Source organism: Ambystoma mexicanum, chromosome 1q (assembly GCF_040938575.1).
Source record: "Ambystoma mexicanum isolate Mex_15411 chromosome 1q, UKY_AmexF1_1, whole genome shotgun sequence".
NCBI classification, from domain to species: Eukaryota; Metazoa; Chordata; class Amphibia; order Caudata; family Ambystomatidae; genus Ambystoma; species Ambystoma mexicanum.
Genome location: NC_090922.1, coordinates 147317895 through 147344507, shown reverse-complemented (window position 1 = coordinate 147344507; position 26613 = coordinate 147317895). Strand labels below are relative to the sequence as shown.

Here is a 26613-nt window from a genome sequence, read left to right as displayed (position 1 = left end):
CACACGCACACGCACACACACGAACAAGCAACACACACACACACACACACACACACAAACAAACAAACAAGCAACACACACACAAACAAGCAACACACACACACACAAACAAACAAGCAACACACACACACACACAAACAAACAAGCAACACACACACACACACACACAAACGAACAAGCAACACACATTGTGACATATCAATCTTGGAGTGCTAGCCACCTTTTGGTATCCATTTGTGGTAATATGAGTAAAATAACACAAAAACAGTAAAAGTATTGCAGCTGCCACCAGCTTGTCTTGGGCACATTGTAAAAGTAACCTGCAAGCCATTATATAAAGATTTGACAGAAATTATCCTAACTGCACTTCACTGTATGATGTGTGCCATTGTAACAATACAAGAATTCACTAAGAGAGACTCAGTGCTGATAGTCTAAGGAACTATTCATGTCTCCATAAGAATGAGCAAAACACAAAAGGGAAATCCAGCAGAAGGTTTACTTCAAAAAAGTCAGGACGAGGTTCAAAACGAGAAAAAAAGGGGTGCCCCATAGATATGTATAGAGGGAAAGTTGCAAAAAGAGAATCTTTCCTTACACTTACCTTCTATTCACAGTCCCCAGTCGCTAGTCTTGTGTAGCGTTTGTGTTTTTGTTTTTTCTATATAACTGGAAGGTAATCGGCCCTACTAGCATTAAATCAGAGTAAAAAACGAATTGAAGGTTCATCGTAAGGTACTATGCCGAGTATGGTTGAGGGATGCTGCGTTGCATAACAGCGTGGTTAAAAATGATTTTTAATTTTTCTCCGTGAACCAAAATTGGATACAGTTTACTTTGTCATTTGCGCATTTGTTTGTGCAATAAAAGCAGGCAGTGTAAAAGGTTAGACTTTCAGTCGATAATTTTTTTAAATAAAATCTTTTTTTTTTTTCCAGATGTATATAGCTTTGATTTCCTTGCATTCCCTCATTCTCTGTGGATTCCAGTTCTTTAACTGTGTCCGGGGTCAATGGACTGGTAAGTTAATGTTGTCAGTTTTAAATGCAAAGTATTCATTAGGTTCAAAAGCAGTTATGAACACCATTTTAGGACTACTTTGAAGCATAGAGTCTCATGTTCACCTGATCTATGTTACAGTTCTGAACCTGTGACAGCAGAAATGAAGTGCAATCTTTTGAACAGTGGTTTGTATACCATTGCTGGCCTACTGGTATTTAAGACGTCTCCATCAAAACCATCAATGAGTGCACCTTATAACCGTACTTGTTCATGTATTAAACTACCCGTTTTTAAAAGGTTTTGAGTTCAGAAACTGGCCATGCAGGGTACTCTTTGCCTTTCCAAGCTGTACTTATGTATCAGAAATTAATATTTGTTTACACCCGTTCAAGCAACATACTATGTAAATGTATAGAAAAGGTTAATACTTATTATGCAACACTTGGTATACAGCAAAAGGCTTTAATATCAAAGTACTATCCCTGTAGCGTGGTAATTCAAATTTCTTGGACTCTTCTAAATCATTGTACAGATGATGCTGTTTTTGTAGCTATGTATTCATTCTTGTCACCCTGATCACCTCTCCCATACTGCTTATTACCCCTTTCCCCCATACTGCTTATCATCAACAAATCAAATTAACCACACTTGAAATCCGAATAAAAGCAATGTTTTCATAATGTTATTGCTTTCGACATACCAAGCAATTCCCCTGCTTTTTGGCCATATCCATATCGATCTACCGAGACCTTTTCCTTGAACAAGTGTGCTTTACAAGGTTTCTGTTCTTACCGCTGGTATGTACTTACAAGCGTTTTTTATTTAGTGTAATGTCTGACTTGGCACTAAGCGAATGCTCGTTTTCAAATAGAAGCTTTAAGCTACAGTATCACACTGCAAATAAACAAAGGTTCCTTTGTGTTCTTTTTGCAAGTTTATTAAACCAGTTTCTGAACCAGTCCCAATAATGCATTATCCAAAACCTCTTCACAATATGCCATTTGTAGTATAAATATGTCCATGTATAGGTGAGTTGTCAGTACTCTTTATCTGGGGGAGAGGTAATCGACCAGCGACTATGCTCGTCTGGGCGCTACTCAGTGTCTTTACCTGAGGGTGAATGAAGAAAGGTCTTGCAGGCCTGCTCCCTTCCCTTAAACATAGCATTATTGGGTTTGAGACCATACATAGGTTATGACCGGAACCAAATCCTCTTGAGAATGTTATGCTAGGAGCATTGGAACTGAAAGGACGGGTGCGACATTAGAATGTCAGCTGTGAATTCTCGGGTTTGCAAAATCTCAACAAGAATTAAGTTAACTGAGGTGGAAAAAAAAGGTTGGAGAGGAGCGTGGTGGCCAAGACGAGGAGAAACAAACACAGCCTGATCACGGTCCAAGTATGGAGAACTCTGTACCCTCTTCTTTCATAGGTAAGAAAGCCACATTTTGCTGCACATTGCGGCTTCATTTAGAAACTTGAACAATAGAACAAGGTGGTCCAGAAGGCCACTAAGAACGACCAGCGCTAATGCCAATAGTTATGAATATAAAAGGCAGCGTTCAACATGAAATTGTTGAGGGTACCTAGACCAAGTGCCCTCAGTAAGAAACAAGGTGAATATAATCAGTGAACTGCGCCAATTTGCAAATAATACATCAAACAGTTGAGTTATATTTTTAATTCCATTCCACAGCCTGACACGTGTTTCGAGCAGAGCTCTTCTTCAAAGGCTGTGCATCAAATTACAATTTAAAACCATTAACATGTTCACCATTGTATATGCATCATACCAATTGGGCAAACACATAGGGGTTGAAAAGGGGGAATTGGCCAAAACCATGAATGTGTGATACATAACAGCATTGTTTAAATCATTACAGTGTTACATAATCAATAAGATTGGATAACCATAAATGATAAAGAGCAAATAAAAATTGGTTAATAAATTACCGTTTCCAAAAGACATCCATCCGGTTCCGAAACCAATAAGAAGGATGACAAAACAACATGATAAGAAAATAAGTGCGGTGCAGTGACTAAGCAACCCTGGATGATATAATTGGCTGAACTACCAATAATAATTCTAAAATATCAAGGTATTTTAATAATAATAAACGGTAATTTATTAACCAATTTCGGTATGTCTGCATTCAATCCCTTGTAACATTTTCATTTACAAGTGATATCCTGGCTAACTTTGCACTTTTTTCTTACCACGTGCAGGCGGTCATAACGCCACCAAGGATTCGTGGTTTGCTGTAGGGGAGTGTGGGAAAGCAACAAAATAACATTTTTTTTTCCTGAAAATACCAATAAAATTCTGTACAAAGAAGCATGTGGTATTTTTCTTGTAAGCTAGAAACAAATGGTTTGCAGTTCTCAGTTCCCCATTTTCCAAGCTTTCAAGAACAGGTTGAGTGGAAACAAACATTTTTCTTGGGTTTTTTTCCCTGACCCACTTTAAAAAAAACCAAAAAAAAACTGCTTGGCCTGAATTGAAGAGTAGGGTAGGAAAGCTTAATGGGAACACAGAAAGGCATACATTTCTGGAAAGTAGACAATTACAAGTTCAAGAAGGTCATTTTCGAGGGTCAGGCAACAACTATGTACCCAACATTCCCTTAGTTTGGGGAAAAAATTGAAAAGTGACAAATAAAAGTACGTGCTGGATATGGTTGCACTTGTAAGGTAATGGCTTCTGTGAATATTGAGAAAAGTAATGCACCGCTACATTCCCCCGACTCTTCTAATTCAGAAATCATATTTTTGGTAACGATTCAAAAAACAAGCAATACCACGAGCCAATGATTGAGCCATGGTACGCCAGATTTTTATGCTGACGTCCTAAACAGACGTACTTGGCATTTAAAAATAACAAAAACGAATGTGGTGAAAGAGCACAGGCAGGCCTTTTGAAGGCTTGGTAACTTGCCAGGTTACAAAACGAAAAAGTGCCTAAAGCAGCGTCTAAATGTAGGTTCCATTTGGGAAATGAAAGGGTTGTGTAAGGAAGTACAGTCGGAAATGTATGAAAATGTTATCAAAACCAAGCTAAAATCACAAATGTGCTACCATTCCACATTACCACAGGTGTCCCGATAGAACTGGTATCTCACGTGTCTGAGTGCACTGACCTGGGCACAAAGGGAAAAGCCTAAACCACTGGTATATCAAATGCCCTGGGGAAGACTGGATTTGGCTTTGTGGACAACCCACAGATTTGGGCCTGGGGTGTCACAGCCACCAAGGAAAACAGGGAACCACATGCATTTCTGAAATTAAGACACCCGTGGAATCCAAGAGGTCTGACTTGCGTGAATCGCCCCAGAATGGATTACCCACAAGGCCCTGCAAAGTCCAAAATGTAGAAAAAAACAATATTTTCAGACTTGCCACCAGGAAACTACTGAAACTTACTGGCAACAACACATATCCTACTTTACAATGTTCCCACAGGTGCCCTGACTAAAACGGTACCTCGCATCACCTCCGGCCATTCTGGAGGATGTGCTGGGTTGTGTTACAACTTTTCCCTCCAGGAAGGGATTTGGACGCTGCCGGGGCTTCCTCGGACCGGATCGCCACTGGGCTTGGGAAGGCCAGCAACCTCGACCATCCTGGAGCTCTTGCTGGGCTGCGTTCCAGCTTTTCCCTCCAGGGCAGGGGTTGGGACCCTGCCGGGACTCCCTGGGCCCACCGCTGTGCTTGTGGACGGTCGACCTACATGAGAGACGGGTGCCCAAGGCCGGGGGCAGGAGCACCGGCCGTGCTGCAGATCTGGCTGGGCTGCGTTACAGCTTTTCCCTCTGGGGAGGGATGGGGACCCTACCAGGGCTCCCTACGACCACCGCTGAACTTGGGAATGGTCCACCCACATGGGAGGCAGGCGCTCATGGCCAGGGGCAGCACCCCCGGCCTTGCTGAAGCTCTGGCTGGGATGCATTGCAACTTTCGCTTCGGGGAGGGAATTGGACCCTGCTGGGGTTCCCTTGAACTGACGCTGGACTTTGGAAGTGGCCAAGGCTGGGGGACATCACCCTGACCATCCTGGAGCTCTGGCTGGTCTGAGTTACAGCTTTTCCCTCCAAGAAAGGACGGGGACCCTTCCTGGGCTCTTTGGTTCCACCGCTGAACTTGTGGACAGTCAACCAACAAGGGAGATAGGCGCCCAAGGCCCAGGACATCACCCATGTCTGTCCTGGAGGTCTGGCTGGGCTGTGTTACAGCAATGAAGACCCTGCCGGGGCTCTGTGGGAGCGCCACTGGTCTTGGGGACGGTCAAACCACATGAGATGCGCCCAAGGCCGGGTGCAGCAGTGAAACTGTCTAAAGGTGTGTGTGTGTGTGTGTGTGTGTGTGTGTGTGTGTGTGTGTGTGTGTGTGTGTGTGTGTGTACATACATATATTTCTGATGCTTGTTATTCTGCTTAGAATCACATGCTGTGCACATGGTCTGACATCCAGTCTTAACCGCAGTGTCGCAAGTCTCTCCCCTTCTCACCTTGGATTCTTTGGTAAGTCTTCAGAGGCTTTTGGTAAGGTGTTCAGGGACAAACAATGGGACATACAATGTTCTCCAGCATGGGGTCTGGCATGGATTCACATGCTCATGAATATTCCCCGTCGTCAGGCTGGGAATCCTCGGTAAAGAAAAAACCAGTATCAGTTTCGTTTCTGATCTGCCTTTCGTAGTAGTAACCAATCACTGGTCTCTGCGTCATACTGACCACAGCCAATGACTGCCCTCTACCTAAGCACCGCCTCTGGCAGCCATCTACAGATTTTTACCGCACGTTCATGTGTTGGGATCCTCGTGCTATTGCTCTCGAGCGTTAGTGCTATTTTTTCACGTTTTTTGCTCAAAAACTTCGTTTTTTTCGGTCAAAAGAGCCTCAAGCTCCACCGACTCTCCATCCGATCAACGGGGACCCGTGTCGGATTCGTCTGCGCCCCTCAAGGGTGAAGATTTCGTCGAGCTACGCTTTGGAGGACTCCAGAAGCTTCTCAGGCCCGGACATGGCCCAGGAGAAGGGAAGCTCGACGCCCGGAAAGCTATTCAGGGTCTGCCCTGGATGCCAGCTGCAGAACGACTTTAAGGAGGACGAACACTCCTTTTGTCTCTACTGCTTACATGAGGACAAGACGCACGTGGAGAAGGACTGTGCGTTTTGCGGCAACATGTCGGAGCGGACCATGAAGGACCGCCATCAACGTCTCGCCAACTGGCTGGAAGGGAAGAGCCTGTCAGGCGAGAAGAAGAGGAAGAAATCCGAGCGGTCTTCTAAGACCTTTGAGGACGCCCCGGCGACGGGGGTCCAACACAAGGCCAAGCACCGCGAGTCCGCTGGCACCGGGAGCGCCGAACGGTCGGGCTCTACGGGCGCCAGGCAGGGCGCACCCTCCCCGGCACCTTCAGCCACGAGCCAAAGCTCTGGGTCGGGTAAGAGGAAGGGCGAGCACCCGGCAAAGCTCCTGGAGAGGCCCCGGTCGAGCTCGAAGGCCCCATCGGAGGGGGAGCGAGGCAGTGTCCCCCCCCTCAAGGATAAGGCGGTGAGCGCACCTAAGGTGGTGAAGGCCTTAATCCATCCGGCCAAGCCCTCTATCGATACTGTCGCGGCGACCCTGGCTCAGCCTGTGGAGGCTACACCAGTGGTGGCGACCTCGGGGCTCAGAGTCTCCCTGCCACCTCGGAGGGAGTCCTCTTTTGTGGCCATCGATAGGACCCCCGTGAAATCCCCGGCGGGGAAGAAAAAGGGGGGGCAGGGCGTCGTCGTAGATTCGGCTTCAACCTCGGAGGAGGAGCTGATCGAGGTCTTAAGCCACGGCCTTGGCATGGAAGAAGACCGGCCCGTCGGGATGGATCCTGATGCGGGTGACGACGACATCGTCGAGGGTGCCGACGGGGCCCCTGATCGCCCGTCGGATTCCCCTCTGCCAGCGCCCCAAGAAAACTCGGCGGCCATTTTTTTTTTTTGTTTTTTTTTTTTTTTTATTTGTTTATGGCTTTCCTAAGAAAACCTTTACAAAATCAAATGAGAAAAAACATTTAAGAACTTTAAAACATAAGCTTTGCAAATCGGTCAAGAAAAACTCGCCCACTATACGGCACTTGAACTGTACTTTGTGAGTATCAAACAGTTTTCTAAAACCTTCACGATTGCCGTGGTGAGCATAACTTCCTGACCGGAGATTAGTCTATTCCAAAAGAAGTCTTGTGATAAGGTCTCCTCTCTAGCGACGAATCTTCCAAGCAGCTGCCGTCTTGCGGTCCAGGTCCCCTCGCACTCTAACAACAGATGTTTCAATGATTGCAGGTTTGGTGGATCACCAAACCTACAAAGCTTTATGGTCTTATCACCCTGATGTCTTTTTGCCAAAATTTCTCCGGTGTGAGCCAAGTTTAGTCTTAGTCTAAGAAAGTTGTTTCGAATGCTCTGGTCGGGGAATTTTTGAAGGTAACGTGGTAGTGTGCCTACTTTTCGCTCCACTGTCAGGAAAAGATTTGGTGGATTTAGAAGCCTGACTCCTTCAATCGTGCGAATCCAGTCACATATTTCGAGTTGTTTTTTAATTTTCGCAGGATTGTCAATTAATAGTTCTATTGTTAAATTCAGCCTAAGTAGAATGTCCCCCACTTTTCTTTCCAAGTCGAGAAGTTGTTTTGATTTGGCCTTTTTATGATGACCAATTACATCGAAGAGGAGAGTAGAGGGTCTAGCGGTGATAATATCGTGATAGAGCGACAAGAGCTTCCAATCAACTCGACAGCCTAAAGAGATCAGACCCAGTTCATATCGCAGGCTGTTAAGGGGTGTACATACAGGCAGGTTTAGTACTGCTCTCCACAACCGACCCTCAATTTTGTTCCACTCGTGATTCCAAAGCATAGGTTTCACTTCTAGACCGTACAGAAGGACTGGTACAGCCTTGCCGATGTAGAATTTAAGAAGCGGCGATAGGGAGAATTTACAAAACTTCCCCATCAAATTCTTCATCTGGGCCGTGATTGCCCCAAATCTTCACAAAATACCCAACAGCAGTTACATACCTAAATGCTTTGCTGACCCTCAGTGACTAGTACCCAGTAAGTTCATCACAAAGCACCAAACGTTCTATACGGCAATATACATACCTTCACATTCTGTGTTTCAGTTTTCATTGTGGTATAGTCATGAGTGAAGTTTCCCAACATAGTCATGTATATATGGCCCAATTTAGAACATTTGGTAAACAGATGTCGCGCTGTTTCAATACACTCCATTATCTCACAGATTGTACAGTATCTGCACTCTCTTTAAATATTCCACCGACCACCTCGGATGGATCTCAGAGGGAGTTGGTTTGTTCACAACAATAATCTAAACCTTCTCATCTCTGAGTCAGGGCAATGGAGGAGATAGCGTTGTGGCCTCATAAACCTATGACTTATAAGAGACACTTGGATGATTGGTAGCATCTTACTCCTAGATGGAGATGCGAAAATTTCGTAACCCAAGTAAGTGAGCTCATCGACTCTAGGAATTTCCATTTCATCGAGGATCCATTTCCTAGAGGGTAGATTTTTCCTCGGATGTTTAAATACCAGGATTCTAGATTTTGAGGGATTGATTATTAGACCATTTAACTTGGCATAGACACTTAGTTTGAGGAGGAGCTGTTGCAGCCCCCGGGCCGAGCCATCCAGCAAGACGATATCATCTGCATAGGCCAGCCAGTGTATACTTCTCCCATTAATCCTAGGTGCTATCATAGAGGCCGATTCAAGGAAATTCCCCAGGTCTGCTAGGAAAAGGTTGAAAAATAAGGGAGCACCTAGACAACCCTGTCGGACTCCCTTGAAAACCTCTATGGCCTCTGAAAGATTGCCGGCGTCATCCAGCCTTACCCTAATGGTGGTGTTCCTGTGTAGCTCTATGAGCATAGCCAGAAGGGGTGCTGGAATCCCCCAATTTTGAAGTTTCCGCCAGAGGTGTGCCCTGTCCACCAGGTCAAATGCTCTAGAAAGATCCACCCAAGCACCAAAAAGTGGAGAACCATCCTTCTCGTTGGAACCTTCACTGAGGAGGTTCAGGATAAGACCATTTAAACTAGTAGATAGGCCCTTCCTGAAACCCGTTTGATGCCGGGAAAGAATATCGTTGGTATCGACCCAGTGAGTAAGTTCTTTCAGGAGAAGTCGCATAAACAGTTTACTATCAATGTCAAGGAGGGCGATTGGCCGATAGCTTGCAGGCTTTAGTCTGTCCCCCCCCCTTAAAGAGTGGGATAATCAGTGCATTCTTCCAGGACGGGGGAAAGGAGCCATTTTTTATGATTTCCCGAAAGAGGTGGTACAACAGCTTTGCCCATAATGTGGGGTGATTTTTTAAAACCTGATAAGTTAAATCATTAGGACCTGCTGCCTTAGATGTAGAGGCTGAAAGAATGAGATCTATGATGTCTTGTTGATTGAATGACAATGACCAGATCGTTGGAGGTCCAGTGAATTCTCTGGAGCCTGGATGTTCAAAATTCTTGGTCAAGTAGTCGATCCAGGATTGCTCTGGAACTAAGTTGCAGAGAGAGCTATTATGGCCTGTTTCCAGTTGATTAAGTGCAGCCCAGAAGCTTCTACAGTTGTTGGAGTTAAGTAAATGAAGCATCTTTTCCCCATCTTCTTGCTGTATTTGATGTTTGTGGTTACGAGACCAATTTCTGTAGGATTGTTTAGCTTTCTTAATTTTTTGCAAGGTTTCTCGTGAGTCTCCTCCTCCTTTTTTCTTTAGAGTGCGAATTAGATGGCGGAGAGTCCTCTTTTGCTTGTGTATTTTCTCGTCAAAGTGATGGAGGTGTGCTTGTTTTCCTGCAGCTTTTATCTCCTGTGGTGGACAGATTGACCACACAAAATTCCCAAATCTTTCGGGATGGAATTCCTCAGTCCATGACGGTGCCGGGACTGCTTCTAGAAGTTGATTTAGTTTTTCCCCGCCAAATTTATATTTAGCCACTCTCAGTTTGCCCTTAAATCCGACTAAATCCTGCGGACGCGGTAAATTAAAGGCTCTCCGAGAAGCCGGGAATTGAAGTTCTAGGCTTGCGTGGTCACTACCTCCTTCCCAATTGAGGGTTAAGATCGGGCAGAGAGATGCGAGACCTGGTGTCACAAAAATATAGTCTAGAGTGGATTTCGAAGAGCCGTGGCACCAGGTGTGGTAACCTATTTCGTTGTCCCCATTTTGCTTGAGGATCCTTTCAAGGTCCCACGAGGAAAAAAAGTCCCACCACAGTTTACCCTTTCGCAGTAAGGTCGGCTTGAGATGTGTGGGCTGGCTATTTTTTGGGGTAATATGGTCTGCATTAAGGTCTCCTGCGACTATAATGTGAGCTCCCTGGAAATTAGTCTTCACTTCTATTAAGATGGTCTGTAAAATTTCTATAAACTCTTGCAACTTTATGATGGCTGGATTCCAGTATATATTAATAAGGACTAGAGTGGCTCTTGAGTTATCTAAGTCCAGCTCTATTTTACAGGCCTGAATGTCTGCAACATTATTACAGAGAGGGATGATTTGTTTAATACTCGAGTTTTTGAGAACCGTTAAGAGTCCGCCCGCCGGTCTCCCTTTAGTTTTTTGTGAGGCCCCAAGATTTATGACAGTGAAGCCCTCTATCTCTATGGGGTTGACAAGCCATGTCTCCTGGAATAGTAGAATATCAAATTCTGTTTGCAATTTGTTTTTTAGTAGCTTTTTTTTAGAAAGCTAGAGCCTCTTGTGTTCCAGGAGACAAGACTGAGACCATTTTGCTTAAAGGCTGATTCGCTCCTCGCCTAGATTCAGAAGAACCTGCGATATGATCTCAGGTAATTTCTTGATAAGGTTCTCACTCAATTTGGGACCAGAAATGGGGATCCTTGAATGTTCAGTCGGCGGACCGACTGGTCCTCTCAGTCTTGGAGTATCCTCTCTGTTTGAGTATATACTAGAGTAGTTTCTGAATCCATCTTCCTCCTCCCGCTCAAAGACCAGCAGGCCTGCTCTAGCCAGTTCGATTTTATTCTCAATTAGTGCCTGGAAGGCTCTTCTAGAGCTCAGGCCCACCTCCACGAAAAATTTGTCATTGGCAGCTGGAAATTTAACATATTCAATGTCATCTGATGAAAAGAGAAACAACTTATAGATTTTTCTGATTTCTGCCAAGAGGACTGATCTGCAGAGGGACATGTATCCAAATGGTCTTTCCAGTCTTAGCCAGATCCTTGGAATTGTATAGTCAACTATTTCCTGCTCTATATCCCTCACGGGAGAGGTGTGGTAAGGGTAGTCTGACTCTTCTCCCATTGGACTGGTCTGTAGACAGAGCTCTAGATTTTTCGATTTGCCCAGGCCATTTCGGCAGTCTACTTCATGAGCCAAGGGCCCTGTTGGAGCATTATCATTAGTCGGTTGAAGCTCAAGAAGAGAGGCCATTGGGGTTGCAACAGCAGAATTTGTATTGGTTTTTGAGAAGATAGGCGCCAATCTGATATTGCTTGCGCTTGCTTGAAGTGCCGCACAGCTTGTGGCATTTTTTTGGATACCCTTTTTTAGAAAAATAGGTGCTATTTTGATATTCATATTCGGCATGATTGAGCTCGGGTTATTAAAGGCTCCGCTCGCAAGATTTATTGGCTCAGTTTGCATGCCCATATTTGTGGTTTGAGGCATGATGTCACTGTGTACTTTCCTAGGTTTTGCAGGAATCTCTTTATTTCCATTTGGGCCCTTTCCTCTTTTGATAGATCTTAAGGCACTTTGGCTTTTGCTCTGAGAGGGGCCGGTAACTGAAGATACATCGGCTTCTAGGTCTGAGGTCTTTTACTCAATCAATGTTAATTTTTTAATGAAAGCATTTGTTCCCGATTTGTTTTGAGCTCTTTTTTTTTGATTTTTTGTTTTTTTTAGGGTTTTCTCCAATTGTGGGTAAGAGTGGGAGTCTATTGCTAAAGACCTCTTTCTCTGCTTATTTCTTCTTCTTCTTTTAAAATGACATGGGGTGACCGGATCAGAGTTTACTTCGTTATGCTGGGAGTCTTGGACATTTACAACTGTGATTTTATTTGCGCTCTCCGGGATCTCAACTATGGATTCTATTTCAACATTCGCTAGTCTTCGAAATTCTTCTAGGACTGAGTTTGATAATGGGGTATCATCAAAGCAGTCCACAGGGTCCTCTTCTAACTGAGATTGGGTCTTGGTTGTAGTGTCTCGAATTTCCATAGAGAGATTTCTTAGGAGTTCTTGTGTTATAAGATTATTCTTAGCTTCTTCTTTTAGCAAAGAGTAAATTTGAGTAAGATCCAAACCTTGTTTCACTCCCTCGATTTGTGAGTTTTTTATTATTGGAATCAAGATTGTATTCATAATATTATTGAGTGCTGTTGTCGTTGATTCGTTCTTTGATACTTCATTTGCGAGTTCTAGTAAGACGCCAGCTTGTGTTTGAACCTCTGATTTCAAAAGTTCGAATACAGAGACCAGAGAGTTCAATACAAAACTCAGTGCTGTTAGCGTGTTCTCACTGGCTGTGGAGGACACCCCCTGTAATTGGGGGGTGTGCTCTTCATGTTCGTCCTGTAGACCTGATGGAACTGGACCATTTTTAGACAATAATGGTTCTGTTAGATAAGGACAGTCAGTAGACCGGGGTGGTGAAAGGGTGATGTCACTCTCCTGATTTATACAAATGGTCTGGCCAACTGTGACCATTAAATCAGCTAGATCGTTGGTGCTCTTATTTCTTTTCCCTGCAAAATGATCATTGATTCTGCTTTGTATTTTTTTAGTCGTTAGAGTGTATTCCAATCCTCTTTTCCATCCTTCCTGAATAAGGGGGGGGAAACAAGAACTTCAGAAGCCAGTTGGCAGTCAGCATGAATAATGTCTTGACTAGCCTGAATGGGTAGGTGAGATGTTCCTGGAAGAGTAAGGGGTAGAACATCAGGTGTAGTGCTGCCCTCCCCCCCCAAGGTATGAGCCTTCTTGGTCTACCATCTCTTCCAGCGGTGGTGAACTTCGGAGTCTCATTTAATGGCTTCCTTTCTAGTTCAGTGGTGGTAGTGATTGATAAGGACCCCACACACCCCAGAGGTAATGAAGGATTAAAGATTACCTTTAAAATACAGACACATTGGTAGTAAGAGGAATTAATGTGCCTTGTGCGCCTCCCCGCCTAACAGCCGCTTAACAGTCAGACTCCGGACTTTACCCTGCAGGGCTTAACGCCGCGAGGGTACACTAGGAGTGCTTTTATGCCCGGCGAATGTCACGTGAGCGGTCACGTGAGCGGCCCGAAGCTCCGCCTCCTCCAGGAAGCGAGCGGCCGTGCAGGAAGCGCGAGTTCCAGGAAACTCCCAGCGCTGGCACGCAAGCAGTGGCCACAAGTGAGGATAGTTTTCTATCAGACTACAACAGTATCTGTAACACTGCTTCTCACTGCGGCCATTTTGTTGGCTATACAGTCCTTAAGCACAGAGATAAGGACGAGACTACCGTTGCCGACGGAGGAACCTCTCCCGTCGGGGGATCCTGAACCGGGACCTTCTGGTGTTCCGCCGCCCAAGAAAAGAAGGATTCACCCTCCACCTCCTTTTCAGCCGTCGCGCCCCGTCCAGCCCTCCTCCCCGTCCACCCGAGGGGATGATACGGGGACTGACACGGCAGCGACGGGCACAGACGACGAGGTATACGACGAGGATCTACCCTCGTCACCTCCCACCAGGGCTCCTCCGCCCGACGAGATTGGATCGTTCCACTCCATGATCGCCAGGGCATCCGAGCTTTTCCAACTCTGCCCTGAGGAGAAGAAAAAGGAAGGATTCCTTTATCAACGGCGCGAGGCCAAGAGGAAGACGGTCCTCGCGGTGCCTCTACTGGACGACATTTGGGATGAGGGCCTCGCCCTCCTCAAGAACCTTTCCACGACGCCAGCTAGAAGAGACCGGTACGAGAAGAAGTACCGGGTCCCGGACGCGGCCCCCCTGTGCCTCCGGGCGCAGCCTACCCCGGATTCCGTCGTCTCCGCGGCGGCCAGGAAGAAAGCGGGAAGGGGGGGGTGCGGCCTCCACATAGACTTCCCCACCGGACGGCGAGGGAAAGAAATTGGACGCTATGGGACGCAGGGTCATCTCGTCTGCAGCGACGACGATTAAAGCGGCCAACGCCTTGGCTATCGTGGCTCGCTACGACAGGGAGCTATGGTACAAACTGACTCCCCTGCTGGACTTCCTACCGGACGACAAGAGGGCGGATGCCCTGGAGATCCTACAGGAAGGTGAAGTGGCGTCGGACCACGCCATCACTATTGCGACGGACATCGCCGACACTGGGTTTCGCCAGTTGGGCAACGGCGTGTGCCTTAGGCGGCGTGGATGGCTCAAGGCTACGGACTTCCGTCAAGATGTACAGACCAGAGTCCTGGACATGCCGTTCGATGGGAACAACCTGTTTGGGAAAACAGTGGACGACTCCCTTCAGGCCATTAAAGCGGACACTGAGACGGCCGGGCCCTTGGGGTTCTGCAGCAACGACGGACGCCCTTTCGGAGCAGCGGAGGCAAGGGCGCCTCCAAAGGTTCCGGCGGCGGTTTCTCCACCTACCGTCAAGCGGCCCGCTCGTTGTCTCAGGAGGCCTACAGAGGACGAGGCAAGTCTAGCGGACCCCGCCGTCGTCGCCAAGGAGGTCAAGGCGGCAAAGCCTCGTCGAAACAGGATTGAACCGGCCGTGGGGTCGGGCCCCCACCGAAGCACCCCGGTGGGAGGCCGGCTGGCGAGCTTCGTCAGCTTGTGGGAGTCCATCTCCACCGACCGTTGGGTGCTGGACGCCTTAGCCCCGGGCCACGCGCTCGAGTTTCAAAGAAGGTGCCCGCGCGTCCCCCCCCGTGGCCAGGAAAGAGCTTCACGTCCCTCAGCTTCTCCTGGAGGTAAGGGCGATGCTCAGGAAGGGCGCCATCGAACTCGTCCCAAAGAGGCTTCGGGGCCCCGGAGTTTACTCGAGATACTTCCTCGTGAAGAAGACTGGAGGATGGCGCCCCATCCTAGACCTGCGACGTCTGAACAAGTTCATCAAGGCGCAGAAGTTCCGGATGGTCACCCTCCAGCACGTCCTGGGTCAGCTGGAGGAAGGAGACTTCCTGTCGTCGTTGGATTTGGAGGATGCCTACTTCCATATTCCCATCCTAAAGGGGCACCGAAAATTCCTCAGGTTTGTGGTCCAAGGGCGTCACTACCAGTTCAAAGCCCTCCCCTTCGGACTACGGTCGGCACCCAGGGTATTCACCAAGTGCCTTGCACCGGTGGCGGCGCAGCTGCGCCGCGAGGGGATCCACGTCTACCCCTACCTGGACGACTGGCTCATCCGAGCCAAGACGAGGGAGCTCGCCGTGGAGCACACGGCAAGGACCGTCCAACTTCTCACGGACCTGGTATTCTCCGTGAACTACGCCAAGTCCCACCTGGTACCCGCGCAAAACACACTGTTTCTGGGAGCGAAGCTCGACAGTGTCCCTTCTGGCCTCCCCGTCGGAGGAAAGGACCAGGTCCATCCTGGGCAAGGTACAGCGGATGTTGGCTTCCGACGCAGCCAAGGTGAGGTCCATCAAGTCCCTCCTCGGAATGATGTCTTCTTGCATCTACCTCATTCCCATGTGCAGGCTCCGGATGCGCCCGTTGCAGGAGTTCCTGGACGCGCGCTGGATCCAAACGACGGGCGGCTTCGAGGAGAGGATCACACTCGACGAGAGTTTCCGCCGAGCGGTCCGGTGGTGGGGCACCCGCGCGCATCTGACGGCGGGCATGGACTTCCGGACCCCAGACCACCAGGAGACAGTGACCACGGATGCCTCCCTGGAAGGGTGGGGAGCGCACACCGAAAATCTGCACGCGAGAGGCCTTTGGCTCCCGACGGAGAAGTCCCTCCATATCAACGTCCTGGAGCTCCGTGCAGTGTTCTGGGCCCTCAGGTCCTTCCTTCCGTCCCTCAAGGGCAAGGTGGTGAGGATCTTCACCGACAACACCACCACCATGTTTTACATCAGTAAACAGGGCGGAACCAGGTCCCCAGCACTGTCCAAGGAGCCGCAGGACCTGTGGCATTGGGCCATCGCCCAAAGGATGTTTCTGGTGCCGTTTCATCTGGCAGGGATAAAAAACACCATCGCCGACTCACTCAGCAGGGAGCTGCGCTCGTGCCACGAGTGGGAACTACGGCAGGATCTAGTGGATCGCCTCTTCCGACGGTGGGGCACACCCCAGATCGACCTGTTCGCGACGGCGACGAACTCCAAGTGCCGGAGGTTCGCCAGCAGGTTTCCCCAGGCGAGGAGCATGGGCGATGCTTTCTCGTTCCCCTGGGAGGGCCTGTTCCTCTACGCGTTCCCTCCTTTGCCACTGCTAATCCGGCTCGTCAACCAGCTCAAGAGGTCACGGTGCAGGATGATCCTCGTCGCACCTGCGTGGCCGAGGCAGATATGGTTCCCGGACCTTCTGGACTTGTCAACGTCCCCGCCAATCAAGCTGCCGGTGGACGCGGATCTACTCTCCAGGGAAGAGGCGCCATCCTCCACCACGATCCGAAATCGCTGAACTTGCAGGCCTGGCTCCTGCAACGCTAGAGTTTGGAGGATACGACATACCGGCCGACTGCAGAGAGGTTCTTGCAAAGGCCAGGGCGTCCTCGACTCTTAAATGCTACGGACACAAATGGAAGAGGTTCTCTGTCTGGTGCCACGCACAGAAGATTAACCCTCTACGGATTACGGCCCCCCAGGTACTGCCGTACCTGCTGACGCTGGCCAAAGCTGGACTGGCACACGCGTCCATAAAGATTCATCTTGCTGCGATCTCCCGATACACCAGAACCTCGGGGCGGACGTCCTTGTGGTCTCATCGTCTGGTGAAAGAGTTTATGAAGGGACTGTTCAGATCGTTCCCGCCGGTGAAGGCTCCGGCCCCGGCGTGGGAGCTCAACGTGGTGCTGACCAAGCTCATGGGACCTCCGTTCGAGCCTCTGCACTCGGCCCCGTTGAAGTTTCTGTCGTGGAAAACAGCGTTTCTTGTGGCCATCACCTCCGCACGACGGGTGGGAGAGATCCAGGCCCTTTCCTGCAAGGCCCCGTACTTGACTTTTCACGACACGAGGGTAGTGCTCAGGACGCACCCCTCCTTCATGCCCAAGGTACCGTCGGACTTCCATCTCAACGAACCCTTGGTGTTGCCTGTGTTCTTCCCGTCGCCTTCGTCGCCGGCTGAGAGGACTTTGCACTCGCTGGATGTGGCTAGAGCGCTGAAGTTCTACGTGGACCGCACGAAGTGTTTTCGGAAGACGTCACAACTCTTTGTGAACTTTGGACCTGTCAATCAGGGGAAGGCTCTTTCGAAGGCTTCCATTTCCAGATGGCTCTCCGGCTGTATCATGTACTGTCATCGGTTGGCAAACCGACCGCTGCCTGGCCGTCCGAGAGCCCATTCCACCAGAGCGATCGCAGCTACCACGGCGTTCCTTTCTGGTGTGCCCCTGCTGGACATATGCAGGGCTGCTACGTGGAGGTCGACGCACACCTTCACGAAATTCTACTGCGTCGATCGGGATTCCAGGGAGGAGTCCAGGGTCGGCCAAGCAGTGCTGCGCAACCTGTTCGCCTGAGGTGAGCCTGGTGAGGAGGTAAAATGCTTAATGTTGAGTTTGATGTAATGCTTAATGTTGAGCCTTTGCCACCTCCCGTGGTTGTGCATGTGTGTACTGCTATGTATTCTTTATTCATGAGCATGTGAATCCATGCCAGACCCCATGGTGGAGAAGGAACAAGTTACTTACCTGTAACTGTTGTTCTCCAGCATGGGTCTGGCATGGATTCACATGCGAACCCTCCCGCCTACCCCTCTGCGGCTCTTCACTTGGTCATACTGCCACTTCACGTGCTTCCAAATCTGAAGATGGCTGCCAGAGGCGGTGCTTAGGTAGAGGGCAGTCATTGGCTGTGGTCCGTATGACGCAGAGACCAGTGATTGGTTACTACTACGAAAGACAGATCAGAAACGAAACTGATACTGGTTTTTTCTTTACCGAGGATTCCCAGCCTGACGACGGGGAATATTCATGAGCATGTGAATCCATGCCAGACCCATGCTGGAGAACAACAGTTACAGGTAAGTAACTTGTTCCTTCCGAAACAAGGAGCCTGCTGCCCAATTGATGTAGAGGTTATGCTTCTGTAACCAAGGGTACCTAAAACCATTGGATACTGGGCAGATCTTATACCATCAAATTTAACCTTTTCTTGATGCTGATTTAATGAGAGAAGAAGCTCCTTGGTTTGAAGGTTTATGGGTCCTGAAGACAGGGGTCTTCCATCGATTGCTTCGACAGGTTGCATAATCTCTCGTGTTTCACTTGGGATACGATGAGTTGTGACCCAATCCTGATCTATGATTATGCCTATGGCTCCGCAATCCACTAATGCCAGGATGGGGTAGGATTCTTTCTTGGAAGGTGATAGAAAGGTCTGTAGAATCACAAGGTTATTTTGTCCAGGAGAGTTCAAGGAAGGAATTGATGTGGAGCAAACCTCATTCTCCCAAAACTGTGCCCCATCTAGGATCGGGAGCTGGCGTTTCCCAAACGCCGTGGAGGAGCAATAGGGCACTCTCTCACAAGGTGTTTATCGGGGGCGCAATACATGCAGAGACCAGTGTGAATACGGCGCATCCTTTCTTGTGGGGTAATGGGTCCACGGAATGGCCCCCAGTTGCATAGGTGCTGGGTCTGAGGTCGGAGAAACTGCGGATTCAGGACTAGTAGTATGATCGATGACAGTCTTTGGAACGATGATTTCGACTTCTTTTTCTCCGCCTTTCTTTCCTGGATTTGAAAATCAATTTGCAAGGAGAGATCCAAGAGAGCCTGGAAAGAATTGGGGCGAGCTACCCTGGCTAGCTCGTCCTTTATTTCTTCATTCAACCCTCTGCGAAAGAGGGTGAAGCTAGCCTCTTGGGATCGGCTTCCTTCATAAGTTGTTTGAAACGGGTGACATAGGTAAGCATATCCTGAGATCCTTGTCTAAAATCAAGTAGATGTTCTTGAGCGCTATAGACTTGCTCAGGACGATCAAACATGGCCTTTAGGGCTTCCACAAATCCATTGTAGTCGTCCAGGAGGGCGTCGCCCGAATTTACTAGGGGAGTAGCCCAGGTTAATGCGTTGCCAGTGAGGTGTGATATCATAAACCCTACTTTTGCTCTAGGGGTGGAAAAGTAGTTGGGCTTGAAGGTGAAGTGCACTAGGCATGAATTCAGGAAGGCACAAAGGGTCTTTGGAGAGCCGTCATATTTGTCCACCACTCCTCCTAATAACACACTTTCCTTAGTAGCAGAATCCCGAGACAATACCAGCTGTTTTAAGGCAGCGTTCTTGGCTTTAAGGTTTTGAACTTGGTGGTAAGTGCCTGCATGCCTCGCATGAGGTCTTGAACCGTGGCTTCCATCCCTGTATCCGTATTGATTTTTAGGCGTCTCGATCTGTCACCTGTCTTTCCTGTTGGCTTGCGACCTTCTTTCGTGACTTCTTCCGCACAGTCCGGGATTTGTATAGAGCTGTGCGCAGGTCTTCGGATTCCAGCGTGCTTCGTTCAGACTGTCCGGGTGGAACCAGGTAGGAACAACGTCCGCGCACAGAGGCACGGCAGCCGTGACTCGAGCGTGGTGAAAATCCAGGAAGTTGGGTAAGTTTAGAGGATGTAAGGAAAGGAGGAGGAATCTAGGAACTGGGAAAGGGGAACTTCAAAAGGCTGGCAAGCTACGCTTCGTATAAAACGGCCATGTTGGGAGGGTTACTGCATTCAGAGCTCTATGGGTCAGGGACCAGGAGGTCCAAAAGAGACGCATGCGACGGTTCATGACACGCAGAGAATTGCATCTTGTCTTTCGGGGCCCGAAAGGGGACGTCGGCATAGGTGTGTCTGTAACACTATCCCCATCGTGACGTGTATTGTACCCAAAATTCCTCACGCAGTGAGGTCCCTCGGATTGTTTTTTTCTGCCCAGATAACTGGCCCTATAGCAGAGTTCTTACATAAGAGACATTGTTTATCCTAAACCGACTTGCCGGTTATTCCCCATTAAGTCATTTCGACGGCAAGAACAACTTCGACAAAGACTGCGGGGGACTTTCTATGGTGGTGGATTTCTACGCCTAAGATCCGGCGGCTGAAGCATCCACGTGGCCAGGCGTTCTGGCCGGCCTTTACAGTAGGGAGAGTGGGTTTGGGGTGGCTATATTTCTGTTGCCTTTCCTCTTATCCCTCTTTACCCTCTAGGTCTGGTCATCTTTCCCTTTTGCTATGGAAAGGGCTCCTTTTAGGTTCTGCCCTAAGTGTAGGGTCAGATACCCGTGGAAGGATGAACTCAGGACGTGCAACTCCTGTCTCCCCTTAGATCACGACGAGAAGCAGTGTGCGGCTTGTAAACTCCTTCGGCCTAAAACCCCTAAGGAGCGCTGCGTAAAGCAGTGAGCTGCGTACAGTATGTTGCGGGCAAAACCCTCCACCTGCCCCCCTCCCACCTCCGCACCCACGGAAAGTGACGGGTGCACCTCCGATGACCAAACATCTATCTGTTGCAGATGTGATAGACTTCGAGGCGGACATTTCTAGGTCCGCCACGCCCATCCCTGACTGCTTAACTGACTCTGGTCTCGCTTCAGGGACAACACCCGGCAACAGGGGTGTACAAGCGTATTACATTAAACACACAACCTCTACATCTATTTCGACGGGTACATCGAAAAAGGTGAAGGCGCCAGCAGGGCCGTCGAAAATTTCGGTGGATTCCTCATCTTTCAGATCAATAGCCTTCCTCGCATCTGCAGTAGCATTTTGCGACTGGGCCTTCCAAAACAAACAAGGGCGCTACCCCTAAATCATCAGGTTTACACGTCAAAGCGCAGAAATCTGACGCTCCGGTCCCGAAAGGCCCGGTAGGCCCAAAAATTACGACTAGGCCTCAAGGTGAAAAACCAACCACTAGGCCCTCTAACATTGTGGTAGGTGGCAAGTCTACCAATAGACCTTGGGACCCACTAACTCGCGCCGATTTGGCGGTACTCGAATACAGTATCGCAAGAATTACTTTGGCGATTGGGCTTATTCCTGTTCCGTCGGAAAACATGGGGCAGGCTGCGGACAAATCTCTAGATACGCCGATTCTCGTGAGACCTATGAGGACACTCAAGAGCCTCTTTCCAACACCCTGAGACAATTTTCAGCGCCAAAGGACGGAAGACCATGCTTTTCCACCCGTAGGCCCTTCTGGTTCCTCTAAATGGACAAGGGTGAAGTTTGAAGGGTATATGGACAGTCTTGAAAAAATAATTACTTTTTCTGAACATCCTTCCCTGAAAAGATCTCGTGGAGAACCTAATCTTCCATCTGCTTCACATTTCCAAGAAGATCAGCCCTCTGTCCACGTCCATCATGAAGACCTCATCCAGATGGATACTTATCAGGACATTTACAGCGAAGATGAAGAACCTTCCTTCCTACAGGGTTACAATGAGGACCAGGCGGATGTCACGGACAATTGGGAAGAAAGCTAGCAAGTGGGTACGGACCCAGGGACGCTCCCCCCAACCAGGTCAGGACACTGATGTATTGTGCCTGGATTCCCCTCTGTCCAGCCTGGCTTGCCAGGCCTCGCCTGTAGACGAACAAATGGCCTTCAATACCATATTAAGGAAGGCAGCTGAGCATTTTCAAATCACTACTCGAAGGCGGTGCCTGAGCAGGACTTTGTAGAACATATTCTTAAGGAGAAACCCCCCTTTCGCCAGGCCATTCCCCTCCTTAATTATATTAAGAGAAGATTGGCTCCCTCCCTGGTGTCACCAGCTCAAACCAGGGCAGTGAACCCAAGAGTAGAAGTTATTTTGGCCAGCTCCTTCGAACCCTCAATACATTAAAGGGCACGCCACCCCCGATTCCCTGGTAGTGACTACCACCCGGAAACGGGCAGGAGTACCCCTTGCTACGGGGGAGGCACCTCCAGCTAGAGAATCCAAGAGGTTATATGCCGTAGGTAAATGGATTACCTCGGCTGCCGCATATAGCACACGCATAGCAAATAACACTATGCTGCTGGCGAGTAATGCTGGCGCTCAATGGAACCTAGTACAGAAAGGTATCCAGGAGGTCCCAGAGCCCATCAGGTCCAAACTTCTCACTATTGTGTCCAAAGGCAGGCAAGTGAACCAGAATGTAATAAAGAACACTCTGGACACGGCTGAAACAGCAGGCAGGTCTCTACCCAGGGAACCTTACTCAAAAGGCACGCTTGGCTTCGTACCTCAGGGTTTAAGCCTGAGACACAGGCATCTCTCATCAATAAACCAATTGAAGAAGCTAACCTCTTCGGAAAGGCGGTCGATGAGGCCCTAGAAACAGCCAAAAAAGAGCATGAGACTCTAAGTCCCTGCAACAAATTACTCAAAGACCTTCCCCCCCAGAGAGGAAGTTATTCTCTGCGGTCCTTTCGAGGGCAGTCCCGTGCAAGTCAGAACTATGGCACAGGAAACTTTTAATGCTGGACAAACATCAGGAAGCCCCGCATACTACCCATCAAGGGGTCAGCGAGGTAGATGCCCCAATCCTAGAGGAGCCGCAGCCTCTGGTCAGAAATGACCATCAGATCCAGGTCCCCTCCCATGTCACCCCGGTCGGGGGGGCGCTTAACATCTTTCCTCGCAGCATGGGAGGGGATAACTTCAGACCAGTGGGTCATAAAGACGGTCGCCCACAGGTACTGCGTGGAATTCGCCTGACCTCCACAATTCAGACCACCGCGCTCACGGTGCCTTTCACCGGACCATCTGGAGATCCTGAATCAAGAGGTGGAAGCGCTGCTGGGAAAGGACTCCATAGAAGCCATCCTTATTCTTCAGGTAAACAAAAGTATTTATTCAGTGTACTTCCTTGTACCCAAAAAGGACCTCCCCATGCGTGCAACCTGTTGTAGACCTGCGCCCAGCGAACAAGTTCATAAAACCTCAGAAGTTTCGCATGGTAACGCTACAGGAGGTGATCCCACTGTTGAAACAGGGGGACTACATGGCAACATTGGACATGAAGGATGCATACTTTCATATTTCAATGTTGCCAGCGCACAGGAAATATCTAAGGTTCAGGACAGGCATTACCAGTTCAAGGTACTCCCCTTCGGCATCGCCTTGGCGCCAAGGGTGTTTACGAAGGTCCTGGCAGTAGCTGCAGCACATCTGCGCAGATTATCCATCCCGGTTTACCCTTACCTCGAGGACTGGCTCATAACAGGGGACTCGTATGACGCATGTTTTTTTAACACCCAAAAGACCGTAGACCTTCTGTTCAGTCTGGGGTTCTCTATCAATGAGAAAAAATCCAGTCTAGTGCCCAGTCAAATGAAACAATTTCTGGGAGCTCTAATCCGGACGAAAGTCTGCATCGTCTTCCCTCCAACGGGATGGCTCAGAACATGCTTTTTCAGATCCCTCAATATATAGCCAGTCGGGAGGTGATCGTGCGCAAAGTCATGCGTTTGCTAGGAATTATGGCATTGTGCATATACTTGGTTCCCCATGCGCGGCTGCACATGCGTCCCATGCAAGAGTGGCTCAACAGCCAGTGGTGTCAGGCCAGCGTACAATGGGAAGATCTGGTAGTTGTCTCGCCAGCCCTCGTTCTCTCTGCAGTGGTGGTCAAGAGAAACTCTTGAAGGGGAAAACCTTCACCACCCCTGCAGTGGAAGCCACTCTCACGACGGGCCCTCACCTGCTTCGGAAGACCACAAATGGAGTGTGGTCCCCACAAGTAGTGCCCAACCATATAAATCTGCTGGAGCGATTAGCAGTGTTAAAGGCATTAATGGCATTAAAGGCTTTTCAGATGTAACTACAGGGGAAGACAGTGCTGATTCTAACAGACAGCACTACAGTCATGTATTACCTGAACAAACAGGGGGGCACTCGCTGCCCAGGGCTGTCAAAGCTGTCCCAAAACATTTGGATATGGGTTCTCAGACACGAAATGTTTCTGTTGTCCCAACATGTTCCAGGGGAACTCGATCTTCTGGCAGACGTGCTCAGCAGAGACTTTCCTCTGCCCGTAGAATACGAATGGCGTCTGCACGAAGACATTTGTCCAACGTCTTCGCAGAATGGGGCTTCCCAAAGATCGACCTGTTCGCAACTCAGGAGAATGCCCAATGCCAAGACTATGCCTCCAGGTACCCCCAGAACCTCTCCAAGGGGAACGGTCTCTGGATAACATGGTCAGGGAAATTTGTCTACGGTCCACCCCCCCAACCCCCCCGAATCCCCTTCTCAACAAGATAGTGCACAAGATGCACCAGGAACCAGTTACCATGATACTGGTGGCCCCCATGTGGGCCCGCCAACCCTGGTTGGCTCATCTAATGGAAATGTCCCTCTCCCCACCAGTAAAACTACCCTGCCCGTACACCATGTTGTCTCAGGACTGGGGGGGAGACCCTACACCCATGCCCTCAAACTCTGAACTTAGCAGCTTAGCTCCTGAGGTCAAAGAGTTTGGACACCTACAGCTCACTCAGGGAAGCTAGGGCTATGCCAGCAAATGGAAACGTTTTGTCATCTGGTGTAATTCCAAGGGCGTCAATCCCATCGATTGCTCACCCACACACATTGTGCTGTACTTAACCCATCTGTTAGACACTGGGTTGGTCTTCAATTCCCTAAAAGTTCATCTGGCTGCTCTTTCAGCCTACACCACATCACAACTCTGCTTTTAGGAAGATGCTGAAGACACACCTTTTTAGGTGAGATCTTGGACGTAGGACTTTTCTTAGAGACCTCGTTACGCAATAGTATTTGTACCCATCGTCCGTATCATACGTGTTGTTCGTCTTGTAGTACCAGTGTTTTATGTACAAGCGCCCTGATGCCCTCGGGCTACCGGCGCTATATAAAAATCAAATACATACATACATACAACAAAAGGTGTTGCGGTGGAAGATACCAGTGATTAAGTATATGTTAGGGGTTAAGAGGATTTATACTCCAATCTCCCACCCAGCTCCTGGATGGGATCTAAATGTAGTTTTAACCAGGCTCATGGATCTCCCTTTGAGCCAATGCATAAAGCAAGTCTAAAAGACCTGACTTATAAAATGGCCATCCTAGTGGCTATCACTTGGCGAACTACAGGCACTTTCTGTTCTAGACCCCTTTGTTACAGTCCACAGGGATAAGGTAGTTCTGCGCACTCACCCCAGATTTTCGCCTAAATTCCTCTCGAAGTTCCATGTGAACCAATCAATTGAACTACATACCTTTTTCCAGAATCCCACCAGCATGGCCGAAAGAAGCCTACACACACTAGATGTGCGCAGGGCAGTCATGTTAAGAACTAAACCACTGAAGAAAACAAACCAATTTTGTGTTTCAGTGGCGGCTGGTAGAGAAGGGGAGCCTGTCTCTAAATCAGCTACATCAAGGTGGATTGTTAAATGCATCACAGTGTTACACTCTTGCTAAGAGAAAACTGCCCTTCAAGCCTAGAGCACATTCTTCTCGAGGCACTGGGGCATGCATAGCATTCTTTGCAAATGTTCCCCTTGAGTCCATTTGCAAAGAGTCGACCTGGAGTTCTCTACACACCTTTACAAAACACTATTGTCTAGACACTCATTCTAGGTCTGATTCTCAGGTGGGACAAGCAGTAAGACATCTTTTCTCTACTGTTCCTTCTCACAACCCACCTCCAACTCCGGGTACTGCTCGCTAGTCTATGCACAGCATGTGATTGTAAGCAGATTAACGAGCATCGGAAGACCTGCATTACTTACCCTAATAGCATTTCTGATGATTGTATCTGCTTAGATTCACATGCACCCTCCGTACCTCCCCGCTCGGGGTGGAAGGAACTACTTTCTCTTTATGTGCTCACTCATTATAGCCTTGGGCTCCCTCATGGCAGAAAAAAAACAATCGGAGGGACCTCGGCGCTTGAGGGATTTTGGGTACACTACGTCAAGATGGGGCTAGTGTTACAGACACGCCTATGCTGACCTCCCCTTTCAGTCCCTGAAATGCAAGATGCAATACTCCGCGGTTACCACTAGATGTCGGACCATATGCACAGCATGTGAATCTAAGCAGATACAATCATCAAATGCTGTTACGGTAAGTTATGCATTATATATATATATATATATATATTTCTGAGGCTTGTGGAATCTGCTTAGATCACATGCTGTGCATAGGCCGACATCTAGTGGAAGCTGCGGAGTATTACAGTTTGTTTTTCGAAACTCGAAAATGGGCGTCGACACAGGGCGTGCCAGTAATACTATCCCTAGTGTGACGTTCACTGTACCCAAGATCCCTCACGCGTCTAGGATCCTCAGATTGGTTTATTCCGCCATACTGGTCGGAAGCATTTTGCGGAGTCCCCTGGCCTTAGCCTTACTTTTGCTAAAGATTAATCTATTGACATCCTTCCCCACCCCAACGTCGAACTTCGACAACTCGACGCCGGCTGGAGAAGAAATCGACCGTCGGCTGCTGCACGACGGATTTGGGCCTCGGAAGG

General features: G+C 48.8%; 1 protein-coding gene across 2 annotated transcripts in view; it reads left to right on the top strand.

Moving 5' to 3' along the window:
- ZDHHC7 (zinc finger DHHC-type palmitoyltransferase 7) overlaps positions 1 to 26613 on the top strand; it is a 468302-nt gene that overhangs the window by 290404 nt on the left and 151285 nt on the right. For both annotated transcript variants that reach the window (XM_069636275.1, XM_069636276.1), the window contains one exon: positions 939 to 1020. In XM_069636275.1, the coding sequence (XP_069492376.1) occupies positions 939 to 1020 (82 nt within the window). The remainder of the gene's footprint in view (positions 1 to 938; positions 1021 to 26613) is intronic.